The following is a 27,810-nucleotide window of genomic DNA, read 5'->3' as shown; positions in this document are numbered from 1 at the left end:
GACCTGCGTAATGACCTTGCTTGCAGTCGCCTGGCTGAAAATCTTGTGTCTCTCATTAAAAGAAGAGAAAAGAAACATTGTCTGCTGCCAGACAAAGGCCTTGCAGTGAGCTGTAAAGAAACATGTGACTCGGGTGTTGCTCATTCCTGGTGTGTTCTGTGTAAAGCTATTTTATGCTAAATTGGATTTAGGGTGGAGAGAGTGTGTCGTCACACGGTGAAGTGTAATGTGTAAGGACATGTTTCGACAGAAGTCAAAGTCTAAGTCATGTAGAAAAGAATAAAGTAAAACCTTGGTAAAACTTAATGTCCTTTGTGTTTATCTTAAATTAAAGGAAATAATTTTTTAGGATTTTTTTCTTGACAACTCCATGTTATTCCATCTGTGCTATATTTGTGGGTAAGATTAAGGCCTGGTTTCACAGACAGGGCTTATATTAAGCCACGATTAGGCCTTAGTTAAATTAGGGCATTTAAGTAGCTTTTATTAATGTGCATTAGAAAAAAAAATGTGCTGGTGAGCACCTTGAGACAAAACAATGGCACTGACATATTTTAAGCATTTAATGGATTTTAGTCTGGGATTAGCTTAAGCCTTGTCTGTGAAACCAGGGGTAAAAGTTTATTCTCTTGTTTATTTTCTGTATTTTGATGACATTCCAGAAAACATAAGTAAAACAAATTCTCAGAAGCATAAAATCTCTGAGAAATCCACTATAAACCTCTAAAAAGGAGAAACGATGTTGGTAGTAATGGCTATTTTGGTAGTAGGGGTACACAAACAATAGACCAAGGCCAACGGTGATGCACTGGTGTAAATCATACTGAGGCAAGTATGGCTGAGGGGTCAAGTCACTGCAATTTATTATTTAAAAAAAGCCAAAGGCTATTTTGAAGCATTCTGACAAGCTGAAAGTAGTAGACTTTATACAGAATTGTACATTTCAAATATCCAATATGTTACATATTCATAATGTTAAACTGTGATATATAAGTATTTCACAAAATCTAAAGTATCTCTTAATTAAAAAAAAGTTTTTTTTTTAAAGCAACAAAGAGAATGCGCATGCGTTCAACGGCGTGCGCAGGGAAACGTCTCCAGGAAATGTGATCTCATTGGCTGTTTACCTGAACGGTTGCCATTCAAAAAGGCACGCCGGTGGCCATCAAGTTTCGGATTGGTTCACGATGCCGTCGGTCAATCCGGTAGGAACAGAAGGGGCGGGACTCTTATCTGAGCTGTGGGTACACTGCGGCGTCCAGAAAATAGATAAACAGCATGCTAACCTATGATTGACGCAACTAAGTTACAAACTTATTCAACTAGATACTGACACGCCAAATTGTCAAACAGAAGTTGTCAGAGAGGAGCCGCGCGCTTGTCTAGTGATTTACATGCGTTTGCCCAGCAACCCATCACGGACAGCAAGCTAGTTAGCAACGTGATGATGGCCAGCTGAACACTGTTGTGCATTCAACTTTTGGTATTATTGCGCTCACTGTTTAATGACTTAACCTTCATGCTTTCCTGCTTTAAATGTTGCTTTCTCATCATCCTTTCCACATGCACTCCAAAACTTGACTGGAGCTGTTTAGACTGGTTCTTGTCCGCCATCAAGCTAAGCTAACAGCACAGGAATAGTGTGCATGGGCCAAACCCCTTTCACATTAGCTCGCAGCTAACCAGCCGCTGGATCTACAAGTTTGGACCAGAACGTGGAGAGTTTTCTAGGAAGATACTCGGTGCACGTCGAACAAGCAGAATGTTGGTTTGCAGAAACCCACGGATCATTTCCTTAGACATTGATCGAGATCTACATTGACCCTAACAACGATACAAACCCCAATCTTTCTAAATTGGCTATAAAATGCACATAGTAAACTGAGGCCTTGATCTGCTTTGTCCGTTTCAACGATGTAGCTTTGCAACCTATGTGCTTTTTTGTGGCATACGTACAAGGACAATAACGATGAACAATCAAGGAACCATGTCGCAAGAGAAGATGGAGCTGGACCTGGACATCCCATCGTCACTTGTTCAGAGTGATGGCCACTTGAGACGATCTAACAGCGAGCCCATGATAAACGGCCTAAGGTGAGGATTGATTGCATTTCTCGTTGTGTTTAGAGCAGTTACTGTCTTATGTTGGTATGTTATGTTCATCTGGACCTTATGAACATTTCGGAAGTTTCTTTCAACCTGGTGAGGATGCTTGACCATGCTGAGAGATCCAGCTTAAGCTAGTCGCAGACTGGTTTTTAATTAGTCCAAACTAGCCATGCCAGTTAAAAGTGGTCAAGCTGGTTTTTGAAACCTGGTTGCTGATTAAGATGGGTTTGCGAGCAAGGATGCACATCATTTTGGGGCATTATGGGTATGTTCCCAGCCTTGATGGTGAGTTCCCACACTTTGTCCACCAATGTGAAAATTCTCATTTGGCTTCACATATAAACACAATTATACACATACACAAAGTAAAAGTTATTCTCACAAAGAGTTGCTTACCCTTTTTTAATTGAGTAAATATACCCCATTTTTAAGAAATGTCGGCACCGTATAATTTCCAGATTGAAATGCATAAAATGCTTTTGAGAGATGCCATGCATGGCTGTTGTGGGTGCTCTCTCACTGGTATAGAGTAAAGACATGCATCCATGCTAGAATGACATGCTTTGAGTCATCAGGGCTGCCAGTCGCTCGAAGACTGTTGGTGGTATAAAACTTGCACATTAGTACTGCGATTAAAGTTGGCATGAAATACATTTACAGTCTATATAAATGCATATTTTATATCTTAGCAATTCATCTGTGCGTGACATGACATCAAAATAGACCTTTTTTTTTAAAAAAAATTATGGAATATTGCAGATTTATTATTTTTAATATTTATTAATGTGCCCTCGTCATCCTAATCCGAAATAACTTCTCCCTCTTGCAGCGTCTTCTCTTCACCAATGACGTTTTTACTGGCACGAGGACAGCCTGTCACTCACATGACATCACCGCTATAACAAACCACAACGATCCAATCAATTCCCAATGGACAAAATGTCCCACCCTACTTTTTTTTTTTTTCTTCTCTTGTTTGAGAAGCTTGTTTCACTCGGATGTGTCTTAATGGGGAAGAAAGGATGCAATTTCCTTTTCATGCTGACTTTGATTAAACATTACAAGGTTAAAACATTTTCAATGTCATAATTAGACCTACCAGTGAAACAACACTTTTATTTTATTTTTCTGGTGACCTATGTAGGACTCCTCCAATCATTTAGTGCGTCTAAACTCCGCCCCCTGCATTCATCTGCATCTATTTGAGTGCAGCGTTCGCATCTCAATCCAGTCAACAACTGATGCATAGAAGTCTCTGCCCTACATTTTCTTGATATTACCCTGAAGTAAATTACAATATGGAAGAAAAGCTCTTTCATTACTTCATTTTCATTGTGACTTCAATGTTTAAATTTTTTTTTTAGTACATGAAAAGTTGAAAGTTCTTTCTCTTTCTCCAGTGATGCTTCACATGTGTTCCAGAGAGAGGTTCTCCGCAGCAGAAGAAACAGTACTACTGTTGTTCGACCTAATGTGGTACGTAGAAAGGTTCAGAATGCTGTGAATGTGTGAATTGATGTTTTGCTTTATGCAATTTGCGTATTGGATGTTTTATGTTTTTTAGGTTCCATCTTCGCCAGTACGTGTTCCTAGCACAAGACTACAAAGAATCAAACAGGTACAAAGTTTGCATCAACATTCCATGAAATATGACTTGAAGATATTTCATATTCTATGATCTTAACAGCATGTCAGACCCACCACTTTTATGTGCGCATATGGGAGTGTGTCTTAAAGTACATGCTAAAATTAGATTTGAGTTTTCGCAAACCACCAGTCTTTCTTAATTAGACTGGTTGGTAGTACCGCACTCCAACATATAGTTTTATAGATGTGTAGAAAGTCACAGTGATATTTAGTAGAAGTGATATTTAGTGGTCACAGTGATATTGTAGATAGTCACAGTTGGTGATTTCCTCATGGGGTTTCTTATATGCTTGCTTGTTTGTAGGAAGAGGGTGTTGATGTGATGAACCGTGAAACTGCCCATGAACGGTAAGAGCTCACATCTGCTGAACCCCCAAGGCATTGGTTTATCAGTTGTTGACTGCAGGTTTTGTCTGTTTCCATAGTGTTCATAACATTCATGATCCTGTGTACAATCAAATAAGGGTTTTATTAAACTGCTCGCTCTGCTCATTGGTTGGAAGGGAAAATCTCTCCTCATTCCTTATTCTGTATTTATTTTCCTTTATAATGTCGATTTATCTAGAGAGGTGCAGGCAGCCATGCAGATGAGCCAGTCTTGGGAGGAGAGTCTTAGTCTGGTAAGTTTTTATTTTTTTTATTTTATTATTTTTTTTTAAAAAACACTGCCCTTCAAAAGTTCAGGCTGTTTTTTTTTTTGTTTTTTTTACTTAAAAAAAAAAAAAAGTCTCTGCACCAAGGCTGCATTTAATTTGAAAAAAGTAATATTTTTAACTTCCATTTTAATGTTTTCAAATGTAATTCCTGTGATAGCGCAACTGAATTTTCAGCAGTCATTAATCTTAAGGATTTCAAACTATTAAACGGTAGTGAGTGTATAACAATACAAAATAAAAAAGCAAAGTACATATTTTAGGTTAAACATGAATCTACGCAAACAGTTAACAATTTTGCTGATAATATGCATGCAGTAGCAATGTTGCTACACTTCCTCTTTCCCTTATTGATGGGACTGTGGAAGGGGAAATGGAAGCATGCTAGAGAAAAGCTTATGGAGTCAACAGGGCCACCGGTCTCTCAAGATCAGACTGGATTGGTAGTATAAAACTCCAACACTGCATTAGGAACGAAGTGGTTAAAGGGTTACTTCAGGATTTAGCATTAAGCTTTGTATTAGTAGAAAACCTGTAGTATTTTCGAATTACCATGCTTTCCACCCTCATATCCCCCTGAGACAAGAGATTTATGTATTTTTTGTCTGGAAAAAATCCTCCGATGACGCAAAAATCGTCATTTTGCGTCATCGGAGGATTTTCTGGCCAGAGGCTAAAGACTACAGCCAGTAGATGGCGTTGTTCCGCATGTTTTCAACCCGCCCATAGAGGGTGGGATCTCACTCACAGAATGTACACAGTGTCAGCCGTCTTTCTTTGGAAGCTAAGCTAGCAGGCTCTTGTTCTGTGGAGAAAGCTGAATAGTAGGAGAAAGCTGAGTAAGTAACCATCCTCCTTTTCCCGGACTTGTCCGGCGGGCGAGATCGTTCAAAATGTCCGGGATTCAGCTTTTGCTTTCTGCGGTCGCCATTCATTGTTTACATGCACACCTTTCAATCTAACTGAATTCATTCCGATTGGTGAATTTGAATGTAGTGTTTACATGAACGCTAAACAAGTGATCGGTTGATGTGCGTTTTACCATTGCTAAGAAAAATTCCCGCTCCTCCGTGAGAGATGCGAGACCCGGCGCGTCTCAGTAATGACGCCACCGGCCTCGCGCTGTTCTCCCGCGGCCGTCAGCCTCGTCCTGCTCGCCACAGTAAACATGATGAATGGCGACTGTAGAAAGCAAAAGCCGAATCCCGGACATTTTGGACGATCTCTAAATCCCTCGCAAACTCATCACGTAGGCTAGCTTTGTTGTTTACAACTGCGCACTCTTACCGGTAGGCGTGGCCTCCTAAGGCAGCGAAGCAAGTGCATTCTGGGAGTTGTTGTCTTTCATCCACATAAGCCAAAAATACATTTTCTGGCTTTTCTCAGTCTAGAAAGCTCCAAATTCAAAAATTTCTTCACATTTCTTCTACTTAAATGACCTATTTTAAATACACATTCATCTTCCCAGAGGTGAAGTATCCCTTTAATTTGCAGTAATACTGTCATGTTGTGTAAGTGTGCTAAGTGATTTAAATTGTGTTTTGATTCAATAGAGTGATAATGATCTTGAGAAATCTTCATCGTCATCTCCAAAGAGGATTGATTTTGTGCCCGTGTCTCCTGCTCCTTCACCCACCAGAGGGATTGGAAAGAAGGTATCATTTCTTTTCTTCTAAAAGATGCTATAGTTTTAATTCAAGGCTTTATGCTTTGATTTACTTTGTCTCCCTCTCTCTTTCTCTCTCTCTCTCTGAGCAGCAGTGTTTCTCTCCATCTCTTCAAATTCTGGTGAGCAGTAACGGTCTGACGCCCAGCCCTGTTCCCAGCCCAACACGCCGCTTCAGGTGCGTTCTGCTTCAATCAACCCGCTGATGTTAGGCATAATATTATAGAATAATTAAAGCCGAGTAGCTGATATCAAAAAGTTTGCCCAGCAGGAGGAGTCAGAGCCCGATCAACTGCATCAGGCCCAGCATTATGGGCAACCTCAAACGCAAAGGTGAGGGAGCGTTCACAACGCATTTGCTTTTGTAATATCATTAAACTTGGTGGGAAACCTATAAACCTCACTTTCTCTGTATGCTCAGGTGAAATGGAGACAGAAAGCCAACCCAAGAGACTATTTCAGGGAACCACCAACATGCTGTCCACAGAGGTGTCACACTTGCCTGAACTTAACACTTGGTGAGTTCTCTCAGTTGGATTTTATTTTAATCGAGTATCTTTATATAACGAGTGTGTATTTGGATGTTATGTTGTGAACCAGGGGTTTTCCTGCATTGAAAGTATTTAAGCGGCCGCCAAAATGAATCCTTTGTCCTGCCAAAGATTTATTTGATCATGTAATATGACGCTGTTCTGCAGTATCAGTACCAGCTAATAGCTCACTGCTTAAACTCTCCCGTGAGTATTTGTGCAAGCGATCTGAAGAGTGTCAAAGGTTTCTATTTGTGTTTTTGCAGCATTGAGCTTTGTAGCCAATTACAGACATGTTGGGTGTGAACGCAGTGGCCAGTCAGATGTTTATCAGAATCCTCTCAAAATTGCAAAGTTTGTCCAGGGCAAGTTCTTTATGCTTAAATCCTTTATTTTAACCAACAAAGTATAAACAGTCAATATGAGATTCAATTGCACAGCATTGACCGCTTCAGTGATTAAAATGCAGTGATCTTCGCTTTCTGTATATACTTGAGTCGACTGACAGTATCTAGTGGTCGACCGATATTGTGTTTTTGATTGACGATATCTTAGAGCGGGGTAGTCGTGTGTGTAAAATTAGGAAACAAATCTTTAAAATAAACATGCTTATACTTTAGATGGCACCTTCTTGAATCTGCAATCCTATTACAGTATTTTTCACAAAGATTGTTTAAAAAATATGAATGTGAATAAAAAGTAAACCCTGTAACTGTGCACTCAGTACACTGTTACAACAGATGGATAGAAACTTTTTTGACAAGATCATTTAATGCTAACGTTTTCACTTTTCTTCCATCCAGTGATAATTGGGAAACAAAGTGATTGAAGCCTAATGTTACTATAGCAATGTTTCTACATTTAATTGTAATTTAAATGCCTCACAGAATGTGTTTTTCATTCCATTGCACTACTTTTCCATCGTTTCGAATTTAAACATCAACCTAGACGTACGGTTGGGTTAGTGATTGCAAAAGGTTCTAGATGAGAGCGCAACAGTCAGAGTAAGCTATTGTATGACATGGCTTTCTAAAATGCGGCACTCAAGATAAAAATGCTTTTAAAAACGGCGTCTCTAGACCTGCACTTAAGTGCGTCTCGTGTTTTAATCACAAAAACGCGTCCTATGTTAATTACTGAACAGGGCATTCTTACAGGGTTCCCACGGGTCATGGAATTTCTGGAATGTCATGGAATTTTAAAAGGTCTATTCCAGACATTGAAAGTCAGGGAATTTTATATATTTTTTGTCCAAGTCATGGAATATCAGGGAATTTAGTTTGTTGCTTTAAATTTTAGTTTCCATTTATCAAAATTTGAAAAAAAAATGTATCGCGCTGTTTCACACACCTTTCTGTATTGTTGTGCTTAGCCTATTTTGAGCGCCATATTTATTCCCTTGCCGCCCAATTGGAAATCACTTAGTTAACAGGTACAGGTGACTGCATTCGACTTAGGCACAAATGCCAGGAAAATGTAAATTTCAAGAGCTTTGGCTACAAAATGAACAATTTAAAGACTGGGTGTTAAAAGTAGACGACAGAAAAGCTAAATGTAAAAATTGTAAAACTACTATTGAGCTATCAAATATGGGTGAGGGTGCACTTCACAGCCGTTCACATTTTGCCGTTCATTATAGGTCATGGAAATTCATCTTTTTAGTCAGTGAAAGTCAGGGAAAAGTCAGGGAATTTGACACTTGGTTTAGAGTGGGAACCCTGTTCTTATTGCGCTGTTATTTAAGTAGACAGTTTGCCTCGTACATTGTTGCATTCGCATTGTTCTTGCTCCGTCCATGCAATAAATGCACGTTCTTAAATGAGCGAGGTTTTCTAGCTCATTTCAATTTGGTAGTAATCGTAAATATTGATACACAACTCTGACTTTTAAGTAAATATTAAGATACATATTCACAAATACAACTCCTTGTAAATTACTCCTTGTAAATTACACCTTGATAGCACGCAAACTTTTCTGCCTGGTTTTGTGTGTTTGTCAGCCTGTGCTTTTCTGCTACAGACTGAAGCGCGTGAGTAGCCTAAAACATGCCACGCCGTTATTTTCAGTAAAAGGAAAAGTACTGCAAATTTATGGTGTTATGTTTGACTGGGGCATTCTAAAGTGACACCACTGTGTTGCATCGACCAGAACCGTGAATTTTGTAAACCGTTACACCCCTACTTACTACAGATGTTGAGCTACCTCAAAGTTTGCATTGATTATTCTACGTTTAAACTTTTGCATTGCACACATTGTAACATTTTAAGTTCAAGCGTTTCTTTAACACTTACTACTATATCTTAAAATAAGACACAAAGATATTTGTGTATGTTTTATTTTTGACTGCTAAAATTAATATAATTTGTTTGCCTTAATGTGGATAAATGAATAAAAAACTGGTTTAAATTCAAACTTTTCTTCTTGTCTTAAAAAAAGGTTATAAAAATGTCAATAATTATCGATACCGAATGATACGAAACAATATATTGTGATGCTTTTTTTTTTTTTGCTATATCGCACAGCCCTAGTAGTATATTTGGATTCATTACTAATTTTTTTAAGTATGGATACAACAATATCATCTCCGCTTTCTAGCTCTTTCTTCTCTCCTTCAATTGAAATGCACACTGCGGTGTCAATTCACTGAAGTGTATTGTTCGTTGCGCTGCGTATTTCAGGGCGCAGCACGCTCATGATCCAGTGTTTTCAGTGTCTCATAGTAGCTTGGTTCCCAGTAAATGCTTTTAACTCCATCCTGCATGTGTGTTTAACTTTCATTTGTAAATGCAACTGGTACCAGTTAGGGTTGGGAGAGGAAAAAAAAGTTTGAATCGCGATTCTCTCTCCAACGATTCTTGATCGATTCTGAGAATTTTATAATCTATTCTGAGCTTCGTTTTTAACTGCAGATGCACGCTTTGCTTGATGTTACACTTGCAGTGTGCCGTTTCGCCCACCGGTCCTCTCGTTACAAATGCTCTATGAAAGCGTAATTTGTCGTTTGGAATGCAGTGGGGTTATACATTAAAAATATGAAACTCATTGACAAAAGGCTGCTTTCAATTTCAAAGGCTCACGTGTACTTTGTAAAAAGTGCTTGTGCATGCAGCTGTGTGACTCCAAGTGGTTAAATGTACTTTCATCTCATGCTTTTATGACTTGAAATTGATGTAAACAGTCAGTTATCTCTTAAGGGATTAGACGGGACAAAGACATCTTGTGTTTCAAAAGACATCTGTGCATTCGTGTGAATGCAGCTTATTAGATCTCCCACTGTCTATGTCAGCAGTAATAATCAAAACAGTAAAGCTGAGAGGAAAAAAAAAATCACTCACAGCTCTTAATCCTCTGGGGTCTGAGGGGTTTTTGGGGTCCTTGAGATGTTCTGACATGCCCTGACATTTGTGCTTTTTTCAGTTGCTTATAAACATATTAATGGCAAAGGTGTAAATTCACTCTATTTAGCACAAACAGGGCTACCATAATATGTGAACAACTTGCATGTACATGTTTGTATTTTTGATAGAATAATGTTTATGCATGGTTTTTTCAAAAACAAAAAACTAAAGTTTCTGAAATAAGGCCATAAAACACATTCTAAATATATGTAAATAAGACTTTTGACTAATGGATGACGTTGCCTAGAATTTTTTCTTCAAAATTATGTGAAAATCATCCTGCCTAATCATTCACATAACACAATACATTGATTTAAATCTTGTAAAACACTTTTTGTTTGGAAAGGCCATATGCGGGTGGGCGTGATTCACACCTGCGGAGTCAATGGGGCCCGCATAATGAGGCTGCATACGTAATGAGCCTTTCATTCAGGTGTGTGACTGAGCCACAAGAATGCAAGGACAATATATAACTGGTTTGTTGTTTTTCCACAAATTTTGCTTGCAAATTGTACAATATCCAAGGTAAACATTTCTAGTAATTGTGCAGTTAATTGTTCTCATACTGTATTTTCAGATTTGGAATATATTCTCTTCCCAAATGTGTCACTAATAAAGCATAATAAAATTATTTAAAGAGAAGGCTTATAATGACCTTTTAAGATTTTGTTTACATCTATCTATATATATATATATATATATATATATATATATATATATATATATATATATATATATATATATATATATATATATATATATATATATATATATATATATATATATATATATATATATATATATTTATATTTATATTTTTAGGTTATACAATTACAACATTTAAAATTGTAACAATATTTCCAGTGTAATCTTTCTTTGTATTCGCAATTCATATTAAAACAGTATTTTTGCCAGCTGTAGTCGCTCCACAACAGCACGCATCTGTTCGTTCGTTCGTTCATTCATTCATACATACACAGAAACGCGATTCATATTTAAACAGTATTTTTCCCAGCTGTAGTCGCTCCACAACAGCACGCATCTTTGCGTTCATTCATTCCGATTAGAACAAAGCAAACAGAACTGACAGAATTCCTCAGCGGGATCCGTTTGCTCCTCGAAATGATACTTCCAGAACTTCTGAGGTAAATTTTTGCAGGATTATTATCAAGATAGTATTATTCCTCACAGCATCGTAAAGTACATAAGTCTGAAAGTGAACTCGCGGTGTGTTATCCAGCTGATGTGGGCGTTTCACAGGTTTGTTTGGATCGCCTCACATTTGCGTTTGAATAGCGCGCGCTCTCCGTGGGCGGAGCACATTAAAACTTAATTAGCTGAGATGAGAACGACTGACATCTCTCTCTTTGCATACATATTACATAAACTGTGAATATTAGTTTTTTATAAAAATTACTTCATTTAAAAGAAGAGAATTCAAGCTTCATGCCTGTGTGACTGTATGCCTGTTTGACTGAGTATTCGCTGAGTTGCAGTTCATTTTCGGACGCGTTTCAGAATTGACTTCACTGACGGAGAGTAGGCACAACTCGCATGTTTATTTTTCTTTATTTGGCGAAAAGCACAACACTTAGTTTTTATTATGAGCATACACAAAAAAAAATACACATACACTATTTTTTTTTTTATTTTTTTTTTGCACTCATACGGGAAAAAAACGAGCCTATCGCTCCGGCGCGATAGCCGACCTCAGGGGGTTAAATGGAAAATCTTCAGATTTTCTTAAATGCTGAAAGCATTCTTTGTTTATTGCTTGTAATGTTTCTTTGTTCCTCATTATTTAGGCTACTACTTACTATACCAGTTCGCATTTGCACAATTTTTTTTGTGGACCGATGACTACAGCTTTTCCTTAGATTTGTTATAAGTAGGGCTGCAACTAACGATTATTTTGGTAATCGATTAATCGGACGATTATTTTTACGATTAATCGATTAATCGGTTTATGTACTTATATTTTAGTTTTAGCCATTTTTTTCCCCAAGTAAATTATTAACAAAGGGTCTTTATCATTCAACATAGACTTTTTAGAGATTTTAACCATTTTGCATTGTCATATCCTCATCAAAAACATACTTGGAGTTGTGTTTTATTATGTGTTAGTAATCCTTTGTCAAACTCTTCTGCAATCAAAACACTGACCCATAGGTACTCAGTCTAGCAAATTTCACAAAGGAGATTTTAAATGTTTTCACCATGGCAGTCCTTAGGGCTCCTAAAGTAAAGTAGTTTAACATCCCGAACAAAGCTTATTAAGGAATCTTGCAGGACATATTTTCACGAAGAATAAGAATAAAGAATACAGTTGCAGTAAAATGCATTTTATTTTATTTTTTCCTGTAAACACACAGCTTATACCTGGGAAACAGCTTTATAGCTTATGCTGTGAAATCAATCAGAAAGTTGAAAGTAGCTTTTTTTGGTAAATTTATGGTAAACTTTCGTTCCTACCAAAACATTAGTTCTGAGTAAAAATAATGAATTGCAGAGTTTAACCATCATAGAGTTAAAGTGTATCATTTGCTTGTGACAAGTCCTGTCAGTTTAACAGAGAGCCCTGGCCGCGCGCGCGCGCACTCACCCAAGCGCTGTCTTGCTCTCTCTCTCTCCCTCGCGCATATTAATCAAAATCAATTGATACGATGGTGTCGGAAAAAAACAACCTCTCCAGTGATGAAATGTTTTCTTTGTTGACAATTCTTGTGCGATATCCTAAACTGCCGAATGCTGCTTCGTTCGATTAGTTTCATCTTCCGCTTTTTTCTTTTTCTTTCTCGAGCTGCCATCTCGCTGAATGCTGCAGAGACGCTGTGCGGGAAGCACGTGACATAAAACAAGGCCAGCTATTGGCTATTCGCTACTTCTCCTGCTGTACTGGCTGAGTAAAACCTCCGGTGGATCATTACTGCCACACTTTGGTCACCGCAGATTTAAAATATGCACGAAATGAGCCGCTTACGGCAAATAAAAGTTATTTAGCAACTAATCGATGACTAAATTAGTTGACAACTATTTTAATAATCGATTTTAATCGATTAAATCGATTAGTTGTTTCAGCTCTAGTTATAAGTGTTTGAAACGGAAACCTAAAGGCCTCCCCCTACACTTTTCAGCCAAAAAGCTTGAGGGTTTAATATTAATGTATAACTAAGTATAATAGTTGAATAGCAATAATAGTAAGTTGAAGAGAAAGTAAGTGCAATAATTTAGGTACGGTTCAATTTTTATGCCCTTTATGCTGTGGCAATTTTTCCCAATGGTATTGAAGATTCTAATTTTAAGGTTTTGTATCAGTTAGTACTTCCAGTGTTGTGACAAGACTAGTTTACTATGTTAACTAAATGACAAGCTAAAGAGAAAACTCACTGTTTTCATTTGTTCCATTTCTTTAACACAGTCTGTTTTTGGAAACTTAAATTTACTTGGGTTAGTTCACCCAAAAATTAAAAATCTGTCAGTAATTACTCGCCCTCCTGTTGTTCCAACCCTGTAAGACTTTTGTTCGTATTCGGAACACAAATTAAGATATTTGATTAAATCTGAGGGCTGGATCACTCCTCCATAGGCTTCTATGGGATCAAAACTTGCCGGCCCAGAAAAGTTAGTAAAGACATAATTAAAATAGTCCAAGTGACTACAGTGGCTCAACCAAAAGTTTATCAAGCGACGAGAATACTTTGTGCGCAAAAATAACGACTTAATTCAACTATTAATTTTCTTCTGTGTGGGCCTGAGTGAGTTTACGCAGTGTAACAGCGCAGCGCTTCTGTGTTGTACGTCACCACGTAGGCTCAATATTGGCCGACGCTGGTCGTGTGTGATACGTGAGCCTACGTGGTGACGTACAACACAGAAGCGCTGTTACACTACATGAATTCACTCAGGCCCACACTGAAGAAAATTAAGTTGAATTGTCGTTATTTTTGGGGGGTTTTGCGCACAAAGTATTCTCGTTGCTTGATAAACTTGTGGTTGAGCCACTGTAGTCACTTGTCGATGTCTTTACTAACTTTTCTGGGCCGGCAAGTTTCGATCCCATAGGAGCCTATGGATTTCATCAAATATCTTAATTTGTGTTCTGAAGATGAACTAAAGTCTTTCTGGGTTGGAACAACATGAGGGTGAGTGATTACTGACAGAATTTTCATTCTGAAACTAACCCTTTAAAATATTGTGAAATAGTATTAAGGCTGCATGGTATTGTTTCTATTGCTAATTCTCCTATTCTATTGCTAATTCTCAACTACTGTTAACCCCATCAGTGCTAAAATCAGTGTTCTTTAACATTCTCACAGGAGTAATTTCAGACATTTACGTTTAGTCTTTTCGTTTTCTGCTCAGTCTTTTCACAAATATTATTGTGGCTTAAATGGAGAACTTTGCACAGAAGTGCCTGGTAAATGTAAATTGTAAATGTTGTTGAATGGATTCTGAATAATGGGCCGTCTGTAACGCGCTTCATATCTGTGTTTCTCCACCAGTCTGTCTCCTGATCTTCTAGATGGGAGTCTCAGTAGCGTCGGCTCCTCTTCAGATTCGCCTGCGAAGATGGAAGGAGTGTCGTCCTCCTCCAGTAACTCTCCCCGCACACCCCTTCAGGACCTTTCCCCCAAGTGATCCGCCGAGCGTCACCACATCAGAGAAGGATTGGGGCTGCTTTTCTTCCACTCATTATTCTTTATTTTTCAATGCCTTCCCAACATGGCTTCTGTTCTTTTCCTGAATTGTCCTGTTACATTTAAAGGAAAGTGGCCCAGGAGTGTATTCGGTAAGGGCATGGAGAGACTGTGGATGCTTTTTGCATCAGCTGCTATAAATGGATGTGAGACATGGTGTATAGATCTGCATCAAAGCGAACAACGTCACAGAGGAGGATCTTGGATTCTTTCTTTTTTTTGGTCCCTCAATTTGTCAATTATCTTTTTGATAAGGCTTTTGAAAAGAAAACCGCTGTAAAAAGAACTACATGCGCGTTCTTTGATTTACAATCTTAGCTTGCCAACAGGTATTGTGTGTGAGAATTTAATTTATTTTTTGGCTTTTGTTTTATTTGTATGTAAGTATGTACATAAGATTTGTGGCAAAACGTGCAGAGGCAAAAAGCTTGACCGGCAAACTGACAGCCGCCTCTTCTGGAGTTTTAATAGCGGTGCAACTGCACTTTAAAGGGGTGGAATATCATTTAGGGCTTTGTTCTGAATTTGCATATTAAATTTTTCAGGAATTGCCTATTCTTGATTTTTAAATAGGTGGAGGAAATGTATTTTTCAAAGAGCTTGGCACTTCGTTCTCTGTTAAAATGGTTTATGGTTGCTGTACACAACTAATGCAGAAGGGATTTAATATTGCATCTGTTAGTAACCACTAAATCCTTGATTTGAACACTAGAGAAACTAAATATGTGCGTGCAACTGTTAATTTTCAGAGAATGGAGCAAAACATCCGGGCTGGGTTGAGTGATTTGTAATCAAGCAAATGGAAGCATTTGGAGGAGAATGATTTGTTTTTGTTTTCCAGCGTTTCCAGAGGCTATTAACAGTGACCCATTTGGCAGTTTAATAGTTAAGCAGAAGTGCACAAAGATGAAACCCTCCCCATCGAGAGTCATTTGTGGAATTAATTTTTAAATGTAATCTACTGATACTGAAATGGTGTGCCATTAAATTTGTATATAAGAGAAATTGTACAACTGTAGAAGTTATTCATTTGGGGTTTTAGTTACTTTAGGAAATGGTATTTTTCTTTGTAAATGTTTTTTTTCTAAATTTCATTGAAAGAATGCTTTATTTCCTCAAGCATGAGATAATGTATCATAAATTAATTTTTGTGTGCAAGAAAGTGATTGTAAAATATTTTTCATTCAAGTGGATTGAAAGAGAGGGTTTTTTTTCACATAAGAAAAGATGAAACTGCAGTGTAAACTTTTTCTGAATGTCTTTGCAAACAAAAAGTGGGTCGTGTAGATCCAGATTCTGTCCTGTAGTAATGGGTGAAATGTATTTCTAGTTTGCTTTGGTTTGTTTTTGTCCTGTGGACGTGTCAAATTCTTTATTTAATGATTTTTCTGTCCTGTCGACTTGTACAGTACTTTTAAAGCCTGTGCATGTGAACTCTGAGGAGGACCTGAGAGCTGTTGTGAGTGTGTAGTTCTCTACTCTTCCTGAACAATTCTTGTTCCCATCATATCAGAGACTTTCAGATCCCAGAAATAAATTATTTGTCCAGCTATTTTATTGCCTTGTCTCGTGATATCAAACTTGTTCACTGTTTTCTGTCTGTGTGGTTCTTGTCTTTAAAAACACAATTGTCACTCAACATAAGTGTTAACTGATATGGTTCTTTATTCTTCAGTACCCTAAATTTTCATCCCTAATGAAATGTTCTGTTTGACCATGACAATGGACCCTTTTCTCAGACTGTGCTGATGCATTTCCACAATTAACTTTATAATTCTCAACTATCCCTAATGTTTCTGAAAGTGTTCTGCTTTTATTTGATCAAATACTGTAAGAACAGTAATTGCTAAGTATTACAATTTAAAACAACTATTTTCAATTCTAATAGATTTTAAAATGTATCAAAGCTGAATATTCAGCATCTTTACTCCAGTCTTCAGTCACATGATCCTTCAGAAATCATGCTAATTTAGTGTTAAAAACAATTATGCTGCTTAATATTTTTGTGAAAACTGATTCTTTTTTTTCTTTCTTCTATTGGTGAATAAAATGGTTCAAAAGAACATTTATTGGAAATAGAAACTGGTTTTCATTCTAAAACTATATGTATTGTTTCAAGTTAAGACTACAGGTATTTGTACACTTTATAACGGTGAACTTGAAGCAAACCGACTTCATAAATCCAGTATGAATTGTGACCAGTTACCTAAAAATAATCGCAAAAATTGCACAAAGTTAGTTCTGAGAAAAGCAGATACAAAAAGATATTAGAAAGTCCATTAAATTCCACTTAAGTGACAGTTTTTATTGGTTGGGTATACTTATAATTTTTAATAAAAGTGCCTTTTAAGTTTGATAACATGTTGAACAGATATGTAATAACTTTTGATTATTCATATTCAAAATATGTGTGTGTGTGTTTCAGAGCTCATAGACCTGTGTGATGAACAAGGAGTGCTGAAATTCCTCTTTATGCCTGAGAATTCACAGGAGAATGGTAGTGGACTCCTAAATGCTAGAGAGTCATTCATTGCTTGCATTATTAAGCGTGAGTTTGAGTTTTTCGCATGATATTTATTGATAACCTGAAGAGAATAGTTTGTTTATTTTTGAAGTAACAGTCAGGGATGTGTGTGTGTGTGTGTGTGTGTGTTTACAGGTACGTCTGATGGGGCTTATACGTCTGCCACATCTCTACTATCCAGTGTTCACTCTGCTCTTATAGGTGCCATTGCATTTTGTACACTGCAAAAATATATTTTTTAAGTCAGTTTTATAATATATATATAATATATATATTTATATATAAACATTATTAATCTAAGAAGAAAATTATTGAAAGATAACTAATATCATACATAGTTTTCAGAGAATATAGATTAAATTAACTTGCGTTAATACTAACATGTTGGATATGTAGTGAATTCATGTTTAGACAAAATTACTTTTTTTTGCTGTATATTAGTCTAAGTTACAATTTTAGTATTATTTGAGCTATTTTATGTAGCAGTTGCGTTGTATTTTATATTGCTGATACGCTGTTGTTTGTTAATGTGTGTGTAAAACTCGTCTGAAGCAGCTTCGAGTTGTGGAGGCTCTTATGGCTAAATCAATGGAAATCAATTCTCAACCACTGCTTAAAACCGTGAGTATTTTAGAGCCACATCTGAGCTTCACCGTTCTCTCATATTTGTTCACCTGCTGTCACCTCGATTTTGTATTATTCAGCTAAAAAAATATATATATTTACATATATATTTACTGTGTCTGTCTGTCTGTCCTTATTTCTGTTTTCTTTTTGATGCTTCCTTGCTGAATAAAATAAAATTCTTAAAAAAAAAAAAAAAAAAGACTTTTGAATGGTAGTATACATCATGTCTTGCATTATAGTACAGTGGGATTAAATTATAGAAACTAGTTAAAACTGCTGTAAAAGGGTTTCTAAGACAGTTTCTGATAAGAGTCACTGATAATGTGAAAATGGTCCAAAGAGGAATTCATGTTCTATCTTGTTCTTCAAACTGTTTTGCAGTCACTGCCCAAAGTAAAACATTGCATTACTACCTGTCTACTGAGTATCTAATCCCGTTTCCTCTACAGTCCAAAACATTACACTAAATTAGTTGGAAGACAAGTCAGTTTTGAGTGCAGAAGTAAATGCAAGTTAATTTCACCCATGTTATCAATCAGCTTATTTCTAAACAAACATTTTCACTGCAATGTTGCATCTTGCTTCGAACTATGATTCCGAAACTATAGAATAATTGATGTTTCTAATAATACTTTTGAATAAAACTTTCAAGTAAATGCCTTTAAAAATCAATTTACTTTATTTTATGTGGTATAAGGTTTAAGCAGTGGACATAAACACCATAACATTTTCACTCTTGAAATAAACAACAGAAATCCACAGACACTGAATATGACGTATAACAACACATTTAATTTCATGTATTCACGCTCCTCTACACCCCCTCCCACTTAACATAATAGTTAGCCGGACCTAATGCCAGCTCAGTCAGTGTTGGGCCTGTAAACACAGAACGCTCCCCTCCCCTTGCCCATGGATCTTTGCGTCTTCATTGTGTTTGTGACGATCATTTAAGAAGTTAGTTCCTGTTTACAGGGAGTTTCTCAGACGTACTCCCTCCGTCCTCACAACCCTCCTGGCTGTTAATGTCCATATCTCCCCTCCTCATCATCTTAATAGTTCTTTTCGGCTAGATTGTTTCCAAGAGCACTTCAAGTGCGCAGAATAACCATTGTAAGAAGACCTGTGCGACATGGGAAAGCACCATGAAAATGTGCAGAATACAATCAAACTGGGAATATGATGCATTTTTACGACTCACCTAACACATAAGCAGCTACGAGTTTCTTGTTAACACTTAAGTGGAGGTAGACAGGCACTGTGGATTCCTGTTCTCCCAGAGTTGGGAGCATAAGGGCTGCCATACACACCAGGCCTAAAAGGACAGTAAGGAGGCTGGGACCCCCAGATGCTGTACGGCTCTCTGTGCCAATACAAGAAGGAAGAAGCAGACGGTTGTAAAATGAAAGAAAACCACCAAACAATAAAACATAATACATCTCTCTGACGCCACCCAGTGGGAAATTTAGTTCACAGTGTTTTGCATTGTGCGTTACTGTTTTCAAGCAAAAGTGTGAGTTATATTACAACTGCAATTATTTCATAACCGGAAAAAGAAAAAAGATGTAAAAACTTACCATTTAATGAAAAAAGTTTAGCAAATATAAAAATACATTGGTAAATTTCATTTAGCAAAATAATAATAACAATTCTGTGTAGAAGAAATTGTACAGACTATAGATTGTAAATTTATAAATATAATTCAATCAAAAAATATAAAAAAAAAAAAAAAATTGAAACTTGTATTTTGAGAGAAACAAACATATCTGAAGGAATATAATAAGTTAACAATAATTCTTATTTTCCCGTATTTTTTTTGTGGGCCCAGTCAAAATGTTGGCGGTGCAAGTAAAAATCTGAATTCCAGCAACCCATTTTACTTTCATATTGTGATGGACCTTTGACTGAGACATGATACTCAACCATAGACTGTAAAAAAAGATGGACGACGCCCCTTCGCTCTCTTCCATTGGTGAGAACTGAAGCCGCCAGTGTCCCGATATGGCGCTGACATCTGCGCAGTAGCGATCTCGGGACCAGACCTGCGCAGTAGTGAGCAGGAAGTAAAGCCGCGAAATCAACGCTCCGCCCTCATTCTCGCAGAATGCACTCTCCCTGAGTGCACTTTTTTAAAAATGTATTGCAGTACGACAAGAGGCTTGTTAAAATAAAGTAAATACAATCTCCTCAGTCCTCCGAAGATTCCGAAAAAAATGTCCGTTGGTGCTTCAGTGACTACTTCGCTCAGAGAACCTGTCAATCACAGCTGTCAATCATGACGTTACACCACTGTTTTTATAGCATTACGTAACTAGCTAAAAACCAACTTAATCAGAGTGATAAAAACGACAGAAAATCAAAGAAACCACCTTTGGAAAAAGATATTTGAAGTGTAATTTAATTGTTTAGTTGGTCTCACGTCCCGTTGAATAACACGGGGAGGCGGGGTTTATGACCTATAGTAGGAACAGTCACCAGGGGGCGATCGAGACGTTTTGGCTTCACTGTTCAGGGCTTGTGCGGCACGCACCAAAAAAAAAACCTAGGACATGATTTCATTCTAATGCTGGGGCCACACCACAAGATATTCGGACCGATTTCTCCCCTTCCGACAATCCTAAATGAAGTTCTTTTTATCTGGATGTTTCTACAGATTTTCCTGTGGTGTGAGGTGTGTTAAGAGTGACCGAACCTGCTCGGAAGAAGGTCGGAGTCGCCCCGATCTCGAATTGTAAATATTCAACATGTTGAATAATTACGATCAGAAATCCTGATGTGTGGGGGGAACTGTTGATTGTCAGGTGGAATGAAACGATACCCAATCAGAAAGCGAGCTGACAGAAGAAGAAAGCATAACAACCGCAGTCAAGGTGCAGCACAGAGTAAAATGGATATGAACATCAGAGGTGGAAGATCAGCTTGTCGATTTGTGGCAATGTTCAGTCAAAAGCATTCCAAACACTATCATAGCAATTTCTTCCTGCCTATCGTACTAAACAGTTTATTCTGAAGTCTCGAGAGATTTTGTGAGATTTCCCGTTTTCACTAGCCTGGCTAACGTCAGACCTCGTCTCATTGAGACGTGGTCTGGGAACCACATTTTCATTTTCTTGTATTTGAGGCGTGGTTTACGAATGCCCAGAGCCATTTATTGGGCGCTACGAATGTCTATCAAATGCGCCTGTATGTAGCTCATAGCCAATCGTTTCAATTATACCAGATGACGTATGTAGAGCGACAGAAATTCGACGAGGAAGAAGACGAAATAAACTTGCGTTCTAAACTACTTAGAACCATAGACAGTATAAGCTTAGAACACTATCTAAGGCTGCATCGGTAACTTCGCGTCTGATGCCATGTTGGATCCATAGATATAAACAAACTGCTTCGGTGTGTCGCATAGACGTCGTCATCGTCTTGCTGCTCCCTCCCCGTTCTGTGATTGGTTCCCTTTTTGAGGGGAAAATCTGGTCCACGGTGTCCAGGCTGCCTAGCAGCGTGAATAAAATCGCGCTGCGCTCAAGGCAGCATGGGGAAACCTAGGCTACGTTTTCACAGTCGTTGGTTGAAAATGTGTACGTGTGTGGTGTGTTGTCTTCTTCACATCGCAGCACACCACACACTATAGGAGCAAAACTGTTACGTTTTGGACTATATGTCCTCACGTTTGTGGTCTCTCACATTTTGAAAATCTTATAAGATTTTAAATATCTTTTGCTGTGGCCCCAGCATTAGTGAATTGCTTGGATTTGGAAAAATGGTTGCTGGAAGGGTATGATTTTTAAATAATTGAGAGAGCTTAAAAGACGGGGAAGGTTGCATTCCACATTGCCTTTTTCTTCGGAAATACAAGTGCCTATGAATCATTCACAGTAAGAACCAGGGATGTGTGTTAAGAACGTGAATTCATGTCGACTGTAAAATGCACCTGTCTGGAATGCAGTCTGCTCAAAGAACACTCTGTCGGCAAGCTGCTCCTTCATCCTGCACTCCTCCTCCTGGGGCCGGACCTGGGGCAGCTCTTGAGCGGCGGAGGGCAGCAGAGTGGCCATTACTTCCTTCTTGCCCAGTGCCTTCCTCTGACTCTGCTCAGACACCTGCAGCCGGAACTTATCAATTACACCGTAATGACAGGCCCGCACGTCCCTATGGCGGATCACGCTGTTCGGTGAAAATCAAGAAATTAATGGTTGTGAAAGGCTCAGTGAAATCAGATTGATATTTTTCTGTTAAAATCTTTAGTGTAAGACTCGGAAACTTACATATCCACGCAACATTGCGGTTTAACAGCACCAGTGGCATCCACCACGGCATACTTGTTTGGAGCTGTGCACAGAACTGATGAAACAACAAGCGGTGAGGAAGGAACCACTACAGCACACTAAGGAAGGTTCTCGTGGGTGCTACCGATGCAAATGCACGACTCACCTTTGAATTTAAGAGCAAACTCATAAGGGTTGTAGAGGGTGAGCACCTGCTTATGTGAAGCCTGCTCATCTGCGTAGAACACCAGCTCAGTGGGGAACACAAAGACTGGAAGGCTTCCCTCCACTAGGTCAGGCTGCCGACTCTGCTTCTGCATTGGCTCAAGCTGAGCTCACTTCCTCCTCCCTTTATCGTATTCCCACTCCCTCTCCGGGCTGTAACGGTGCAGAGATCCAGTTCTAAATGAAGCCAGTTCAGCTCTTTGGCAGCATGACTTTCACCTCTGAAATTATAGAAATTGGGCCATTTCATCATTGACAGCAGTAGAAGGCAGGATTACAATTCATTTGAATATAAATAACAAAGCATGTCATAATAAATAAATAAAAAAGAATATGAAAAAAACCCCACAAAAACTCACGGTCAGTGTGAATTGAAAGGCTTAAATCACTGACTCTGTAAAGCCGTGACCAATTTTACGTTTTGCAAAGTTGCTACTTCAGTATTTTTTGCACGTTTCTAGGGTATAGTGGAAAACGATACGCATTTCATAAGTTCAAAAGGCTTTTATTTGGCAAAAACATTCAGCAAATGCAAAGAGTCAAAATTTACAGCCTTGACCCTTCCTCTTCATAACCTCTGCAATGCGCTCTGTCATGCTGGATATCAGATTCTAGGTGAAATCCTGACTGATGGCGATCCATTCTTGAATATAGGCCTGTTCACACCAAGAATGATAACTATAACTGTAACTATATTAGCGTCCACAACAGGGGCGTCCAAACTGTCCCGCAGAGTTTAGCTCCAACTTGCCTGGAAGTTTCTAGTATGCCTAGTAAGATCTTGATTAGCTTGTTCAGGTTAAATTGGGGTTGGAGCTGAACTTTACAGGACAGTGGCCCTCCAGGAGCAGGATTGGACACCCCTGGTCCACAACAACGCACGATATCGTTGTTTATTCTAAGCACGCTGCAGTTTTGTCATGTGCTGCATTAAATGCTTGAGCTCTTTAAAGCAGGATGGATTCTGATTGGTTCTATGCTGTTATCGTTATAGTTGTGGTGTGAAAACTGCTATTCTTTAATATTTAGGATCACATCTTTATCGTTATAGTTATCATCCTTGGTGTGAACGAGCCTTTAGTAGTGCTCGGAGTTGATCACAAGACTTCTGCTTGTCCACTCGCCTTTTGAGGACTGACCACAGGTTCTCTATGGGATTAAGATCCGGGGAGTTGTCTGGCCAAGGATCCAAAATTTCAATGTAAAGAATCTCTGAGCCACTTTATTATCACACTTGCCTTGTGACATGGTGCGCCATCATGCTGGAAAATGCACGGATCATCACCAAATTGCTCCTGGATCATTGGCAGAAGTTGCTCTTGCAGGATGTTTTGATACCACTCTTTATTCATGGCAGTGTTTTAGGGCAGAATTGAGAGAGCCACCCTTGGATGAAAAGCAACCCCACACATGGATGGTCTCAATATGCTTCACTATTGGCACGACACAGAACTGATTCAATGCGTTCACCTTTTCATCTCCAAACAATAGATTTTCCAGATGTCCAAACAGTCAGAAGGAGGCTTCATCAGACAAAATAACTAGTCTTCTGCTGTTCAATCCTTGCACATCCGGCAGCATTTCAGCCTGTCTTTGATGTTTTTCTTGAAGAGAAGTGGCTTCCCTTCTGCCCTTCTTGACACCAGGCCATTGTCCAAAAGTCTTGGGCTCACTGTGCACTTGCACCCACTTGCTGTAGCCCAGATATTGAGCAAGTTCTGCACTGGTGGTGATACGATTCTGTAGCCGATTCCTCAGGAGGAGACGGTCCTGGCACTTGCTGGACACTCATGGACATCTTGAAGCCTTCTTCACTGCAGATGAGCCTCTCTCCTTGAAGTTCTTGATGAACTGTTAAAATGATTATTTCAGGTGCAATATCCTTTGCAGCAATTTCCTTGCATGTGAGGCCATTTTGATACAAAGCGACGATGGCTGCACGTCTTTCTTTGGAGGTAACCAAGAATTATATAGGTTTTTAGCTGACTAGTGCTCAGCACTTTCCCATGTGCTGATTATATGATTAGTGAAATGATGTCGGGGTCAGTATGAAAGAAGCTTTAAATTGATCAAAAGTGACAGAAAAGACATTTATAATGTTAACAAATATTTATTTTAAACTTTCATGTTCTTTTGAACTTTCTATTCATCAAGGAATCCTGACAAAAATGCATCAAGGTTTCCACAAAAATAATATTAGCACAACTGTTTTCAACAGTGATTCTTTGTCATCAAAAGAATAAATTGCATTTTAAAATATATTAAAATAGAAAACAGTAAATGAAATGGTAATAATATTTCACAATATTGCTGTTTTTACTGTATGTTTGATCAAATAAATGCATGCAGCCTTTGTGAGCAGAAGAGCCTTCTTTCAAAACATTTAAAAACAAAAAAATCTAACTGACCCAGGCTTTTGACCAGGACTGAATGGTGGATCGTGACCCAAAAATGAACCAGGTCTGTTCTGATAAAGATGTGGATGGCTAAATAATGAACCATTACTAACTACGTAATTGTGCATACTGCATAGCTAAGATAACAAAATCAACTTTCAAGAGGAGAAAACACATCCTATATCAGCCTTGACGTCAAAAGCTGCACATTCTATCAAAGTGAAAAGGTATTCTGGTACAGATTCATCTATCACTCATGCCAAAAACCATAAACAAAACCAAGACTACAGGGTGAAATTGCAAAAAGTATATACTTTTTTTTTTTACAGTGGATTATCAGCTGCTATTTTAATGATCAGAAATTGCATATGCATTTACTAAACCAAAATGATAAATTTTCCTATTCAATGTGTCACGTGTTAATAATGTATCATATTGTTAGGCCTTTGTATTTCATAGTTATATTAGTAAATGTCAATATTTTATTTGAAGGACATTTTTGTACAATAAAAAACCTAGTACAGTGCTGAGTAACTTGACAAAATCTGTGTAATAAATCAAAATAAGATGAAAACTACCGCAACAGGAGGTATAGGCTAAATAAATTACTGATTACATGAATAAGTCTAATGGTAATAACTTTTTCTCTCAGACTTATTTGTGGCGTGAGAATAATCAAGGGATGTTTCAGAAAAGTGAAGTAAACGCAAACATGAATTGATTAAATAAAATGAAGGCCAAACGAAACTGAAAGTCATGTGTCAATATAATCTGATAATAGTGTCAATGTAATAAAAGACTAATGGATGATGGCCAAGATATCTGTACAAAAACAAGGTCCACGTGGCTAGTCATGTGACCATGTTTACTGAATTCGTCTGAAACGCAAGGATTTCGCAATACGATCTATAGCAATAAGTAAATAACGTCAAACTTAACCGACTAACAGCATACTAATGAGGTCAATGACACAGCATGACAGCTGGCAGATACAATGATGTCTAGGCGTTACCAAAGACTATTACTAATATCGAAATAAATACACCCATCAGACACGTAAGAAAAATATACTGCCCGACTAAATGCTAAAAAACCCTCTTCAAATGTCTTCTGTATAATATTAAAATCCCCATCAAATGACTTACGTCTTGCTTACACAATGTCTCCAGGAGATCGGATAACGACGTGACAGACCTTTTGTCCTCTTGAAGGCTATTTGGTTTTGCTGACTATTAGCAGAGATATTTATATGTAACAGGACATTCATTATTTTTAAACCTGTACATTAAAGCGTAGATTTCCGACCTCAAACGTGATGTAAACTATTTCTTAACTACAATACATTTGCATGTCTAATGTTAAACTAAATGCAAGAAAGATGTAACGTTAGAGTATCCGCCTAAAAATGATTAGCAAACTCTGCCATTTCAATTCTTCGATAGTAATTAAGCACTTAAAAAGAGGTTCAGTTTGCAAGTTGTAACTGGCTAAAGTAGTTTAACATAAAGTAAGACATAATATTCAGTATTGTTCATTGGATTTTGACATATTGATGGTATGGTTAACCTACAATCATGCTAGCATAACAATATTGCAACATCGAGATGGCAGAGTGTTTAATTTTACGTTATTTAATGTAGCTATTGAAAGAATAAATACACCGAAAACAATAAAAAAACATGTTTACCTCACTCCCGTTTACCGATATTTATTTCAAATCCCACCCCGTTTCCTTTTTCTTTGTCAACAATACGCTGCAAGGGCGCATTGAATGCTGGGATACTGGAGGGCTTCAGGAATTCCGCCAACGTCTTCTATGACGTCATTTAGAGTTTCACAAATGTACTCTCTGTTATTTATGGAGTTTTTTCTCAGTAATTCGGAAGATAAATGAAGTTTGTCGGTCGTTTTATGCTTATAAAGCTCTGGGTTACCGTTTACTCGTTGCGAAAAGTCTTAAAGGGACAGTTCACCCTAAAATAAAAAATTCTATCATTAGCTCACGTACTCGTCCGGTGTCTTCCTTTCTCCAGCAGAACACTAAAAGAGATGTTGAGCAGAATGACCCAGTCACCCTTCCCTTTCATTGCATCGTTTTTCAATATAACTGAATGGCAGCCAAAACTGTCATTCTTCTGAATAGCATCTCATTTTGTGTGACAATTATTTTGGGGGGGGGGGGGGGGGGGTGAACTGTACCTTTAAGGTTTGGCAAAGCTCAAATGAAGCATTTCGTTACACACAAAAAAAATAAAATGAAATTTTAAAACCGCCATTAACAATTGCAGTTTAGGCGATTTTTTAATACCCCCAGAGTGAATTGATCTTGGCATTTGGCAACACAACATACAGCATTTATGTCGTCTCTTTATTTTATTAAAGTAAAAAAAAAAAGTAATTCTAAAGAAACCCACACGCCCTTTAAAATGAATGCTCATTCAGACGACAACACCGCCTTCTTAGGGCACAATAAGGACAACCATAGACTGTTAAAAAAAAAAAAAAAAAAAAAAAAGGGCATAACCCATAATCAAAACATTTGTGACCGCTTGCACACATTTGCACACTGAGAAAATTTAAAGATTTTTTTTTTTTTTGCATTAACATGTTAGCCTATATCAGACTACAGTGAAATGAAAACAGGAAGAAGAATAGGACGACCTTTATAAAGCCCTTCTCTGGGGACATAGGCTGCATTTAATGAATGAACAACAGTGACAGTTTCACATTAAAAATATGTCCTTGTTGTGAATCAGGATACGAATATAACAAACAGAAACCGTGCACAATACAGCGGAATGTCCTCTACAATAGGTGATATTATGTTAGTGATAGATCTCCGATATGGCACGTTTCTCACCCTGAGCAAGCTACTGAATTGTAGTTATGTAAAAATGCGGCTGAACAATCATAAGGTACTGTATCATCGACACTTGTTCACAGATTATTCCCTGCAGAGATTAAAACACATTATAGTGCGGAGTAAATATACCATCTTCGTGAACACCGCAAATGCCTGTCAATTTATGAGGTACCGCCGTACGTTCAGTGTCTGTGATTATGGTGAACAGGATTG

General features: G+C 37.9%; 2 protein-coding genes across 4 annotated transcripts; one reads left to right on the top strand and one right to left on the bottom strand.

The window, feature by feature from the left end:
* Positions 1-1,169: 1,169 nt before the first annotated feature.
* On the top strand, positions 1,170-16,756 carry pabir2 (PABIR family member 2). Of its 2 annotated transcripts, XM_081383183.1 has the most exons (11): positions 1,175-1,483; positions 1,596-2,094; positions 3,510-3,585; positions 3,674-3,727; positions 4,061-4,104; positions 4,322-4,376; positions 5,963-6,064; positions 6,168-6,253; positions 6,347-6,408; positions 6,497-6,593; positions 14,506-16,756. In XM_081383183.1, exons 2-11 carry the CDS (start codon positions 1,970-1,972, stop codon positions 14,639-14,641), a joined length of 837 nt encoding a protein of 278 aa, XP_081239309.1. In that variant the 5' UTR covers positions 1,175-1,483; positions 1,596-1,969; the 3' UTR covers positions 14,642-16,756. The 2 variants fall into 2 exon arrangements, with proteins under 2 accessions (XP_081239308.1, XP_081239309.1); XM_081383182.1 differs by having other exon boundaries at positions 1,170-2,094; positions 6,344-6,408.
* Positions 16,757-18,508: 1,752 nt separating this feature from the next.
* On the bottom strand, positions 18,509-26,776 carry mospd1 (motile sperm domain containing 1). 2 transcript variants are annotated; one of them, XM_081382499.1, is made up of 6 exons: positions 26,422-26,776; positions 22,280-22,559; positions 22,114-22,189; positions 21,780-22,012; positions 19,053-19,214; positions 18,509-18,974 (listed from the first exon to the last, which is right to left on the bottom strand). In XM_081382499.1, the coding sequence occupies exons 2-6, from the start codon at positions 22,431-22,433 to the stop codon at positions 18,943-18,945; spliced, it is 657 nt and encodes a 218-aa protein (XP_081238625.1). In that variant the 5' UTR covers positions 22,434-22,559; positions 26,422-26,776; the 3' UTR covers positions 18,509-18,942. The 2 variants fall into 2 exon arrangements, with proteins under 2 accessions (XP_081238625.1, XP_081238626.1); XM_081382500.1 differs by having other exon boundaries at positions 25,880-26,482.
* Between the last annotated feature and the right edge of the window lie 1,034 nt (positions 26,777-27,810).

The sequence above is a fragment of the Scardinius erythrophthalmus genome (assembly GCF_964197995.2).
Source record: "Scardinius erythrophthalmus genome assembly, chromosome: 13".
Classification (NCBI taxonomy): Eukaryota; Metazoa; Chordata; class Actinopteri; order Cypriniformes; family Leuciscidae; genus Scardinius; species Scardinius erythrophthalmus.
Note: the sequence above shows the minus strand (reverse complement) of the source record. Positions and strands in the feature narration are given on the sequence as shown.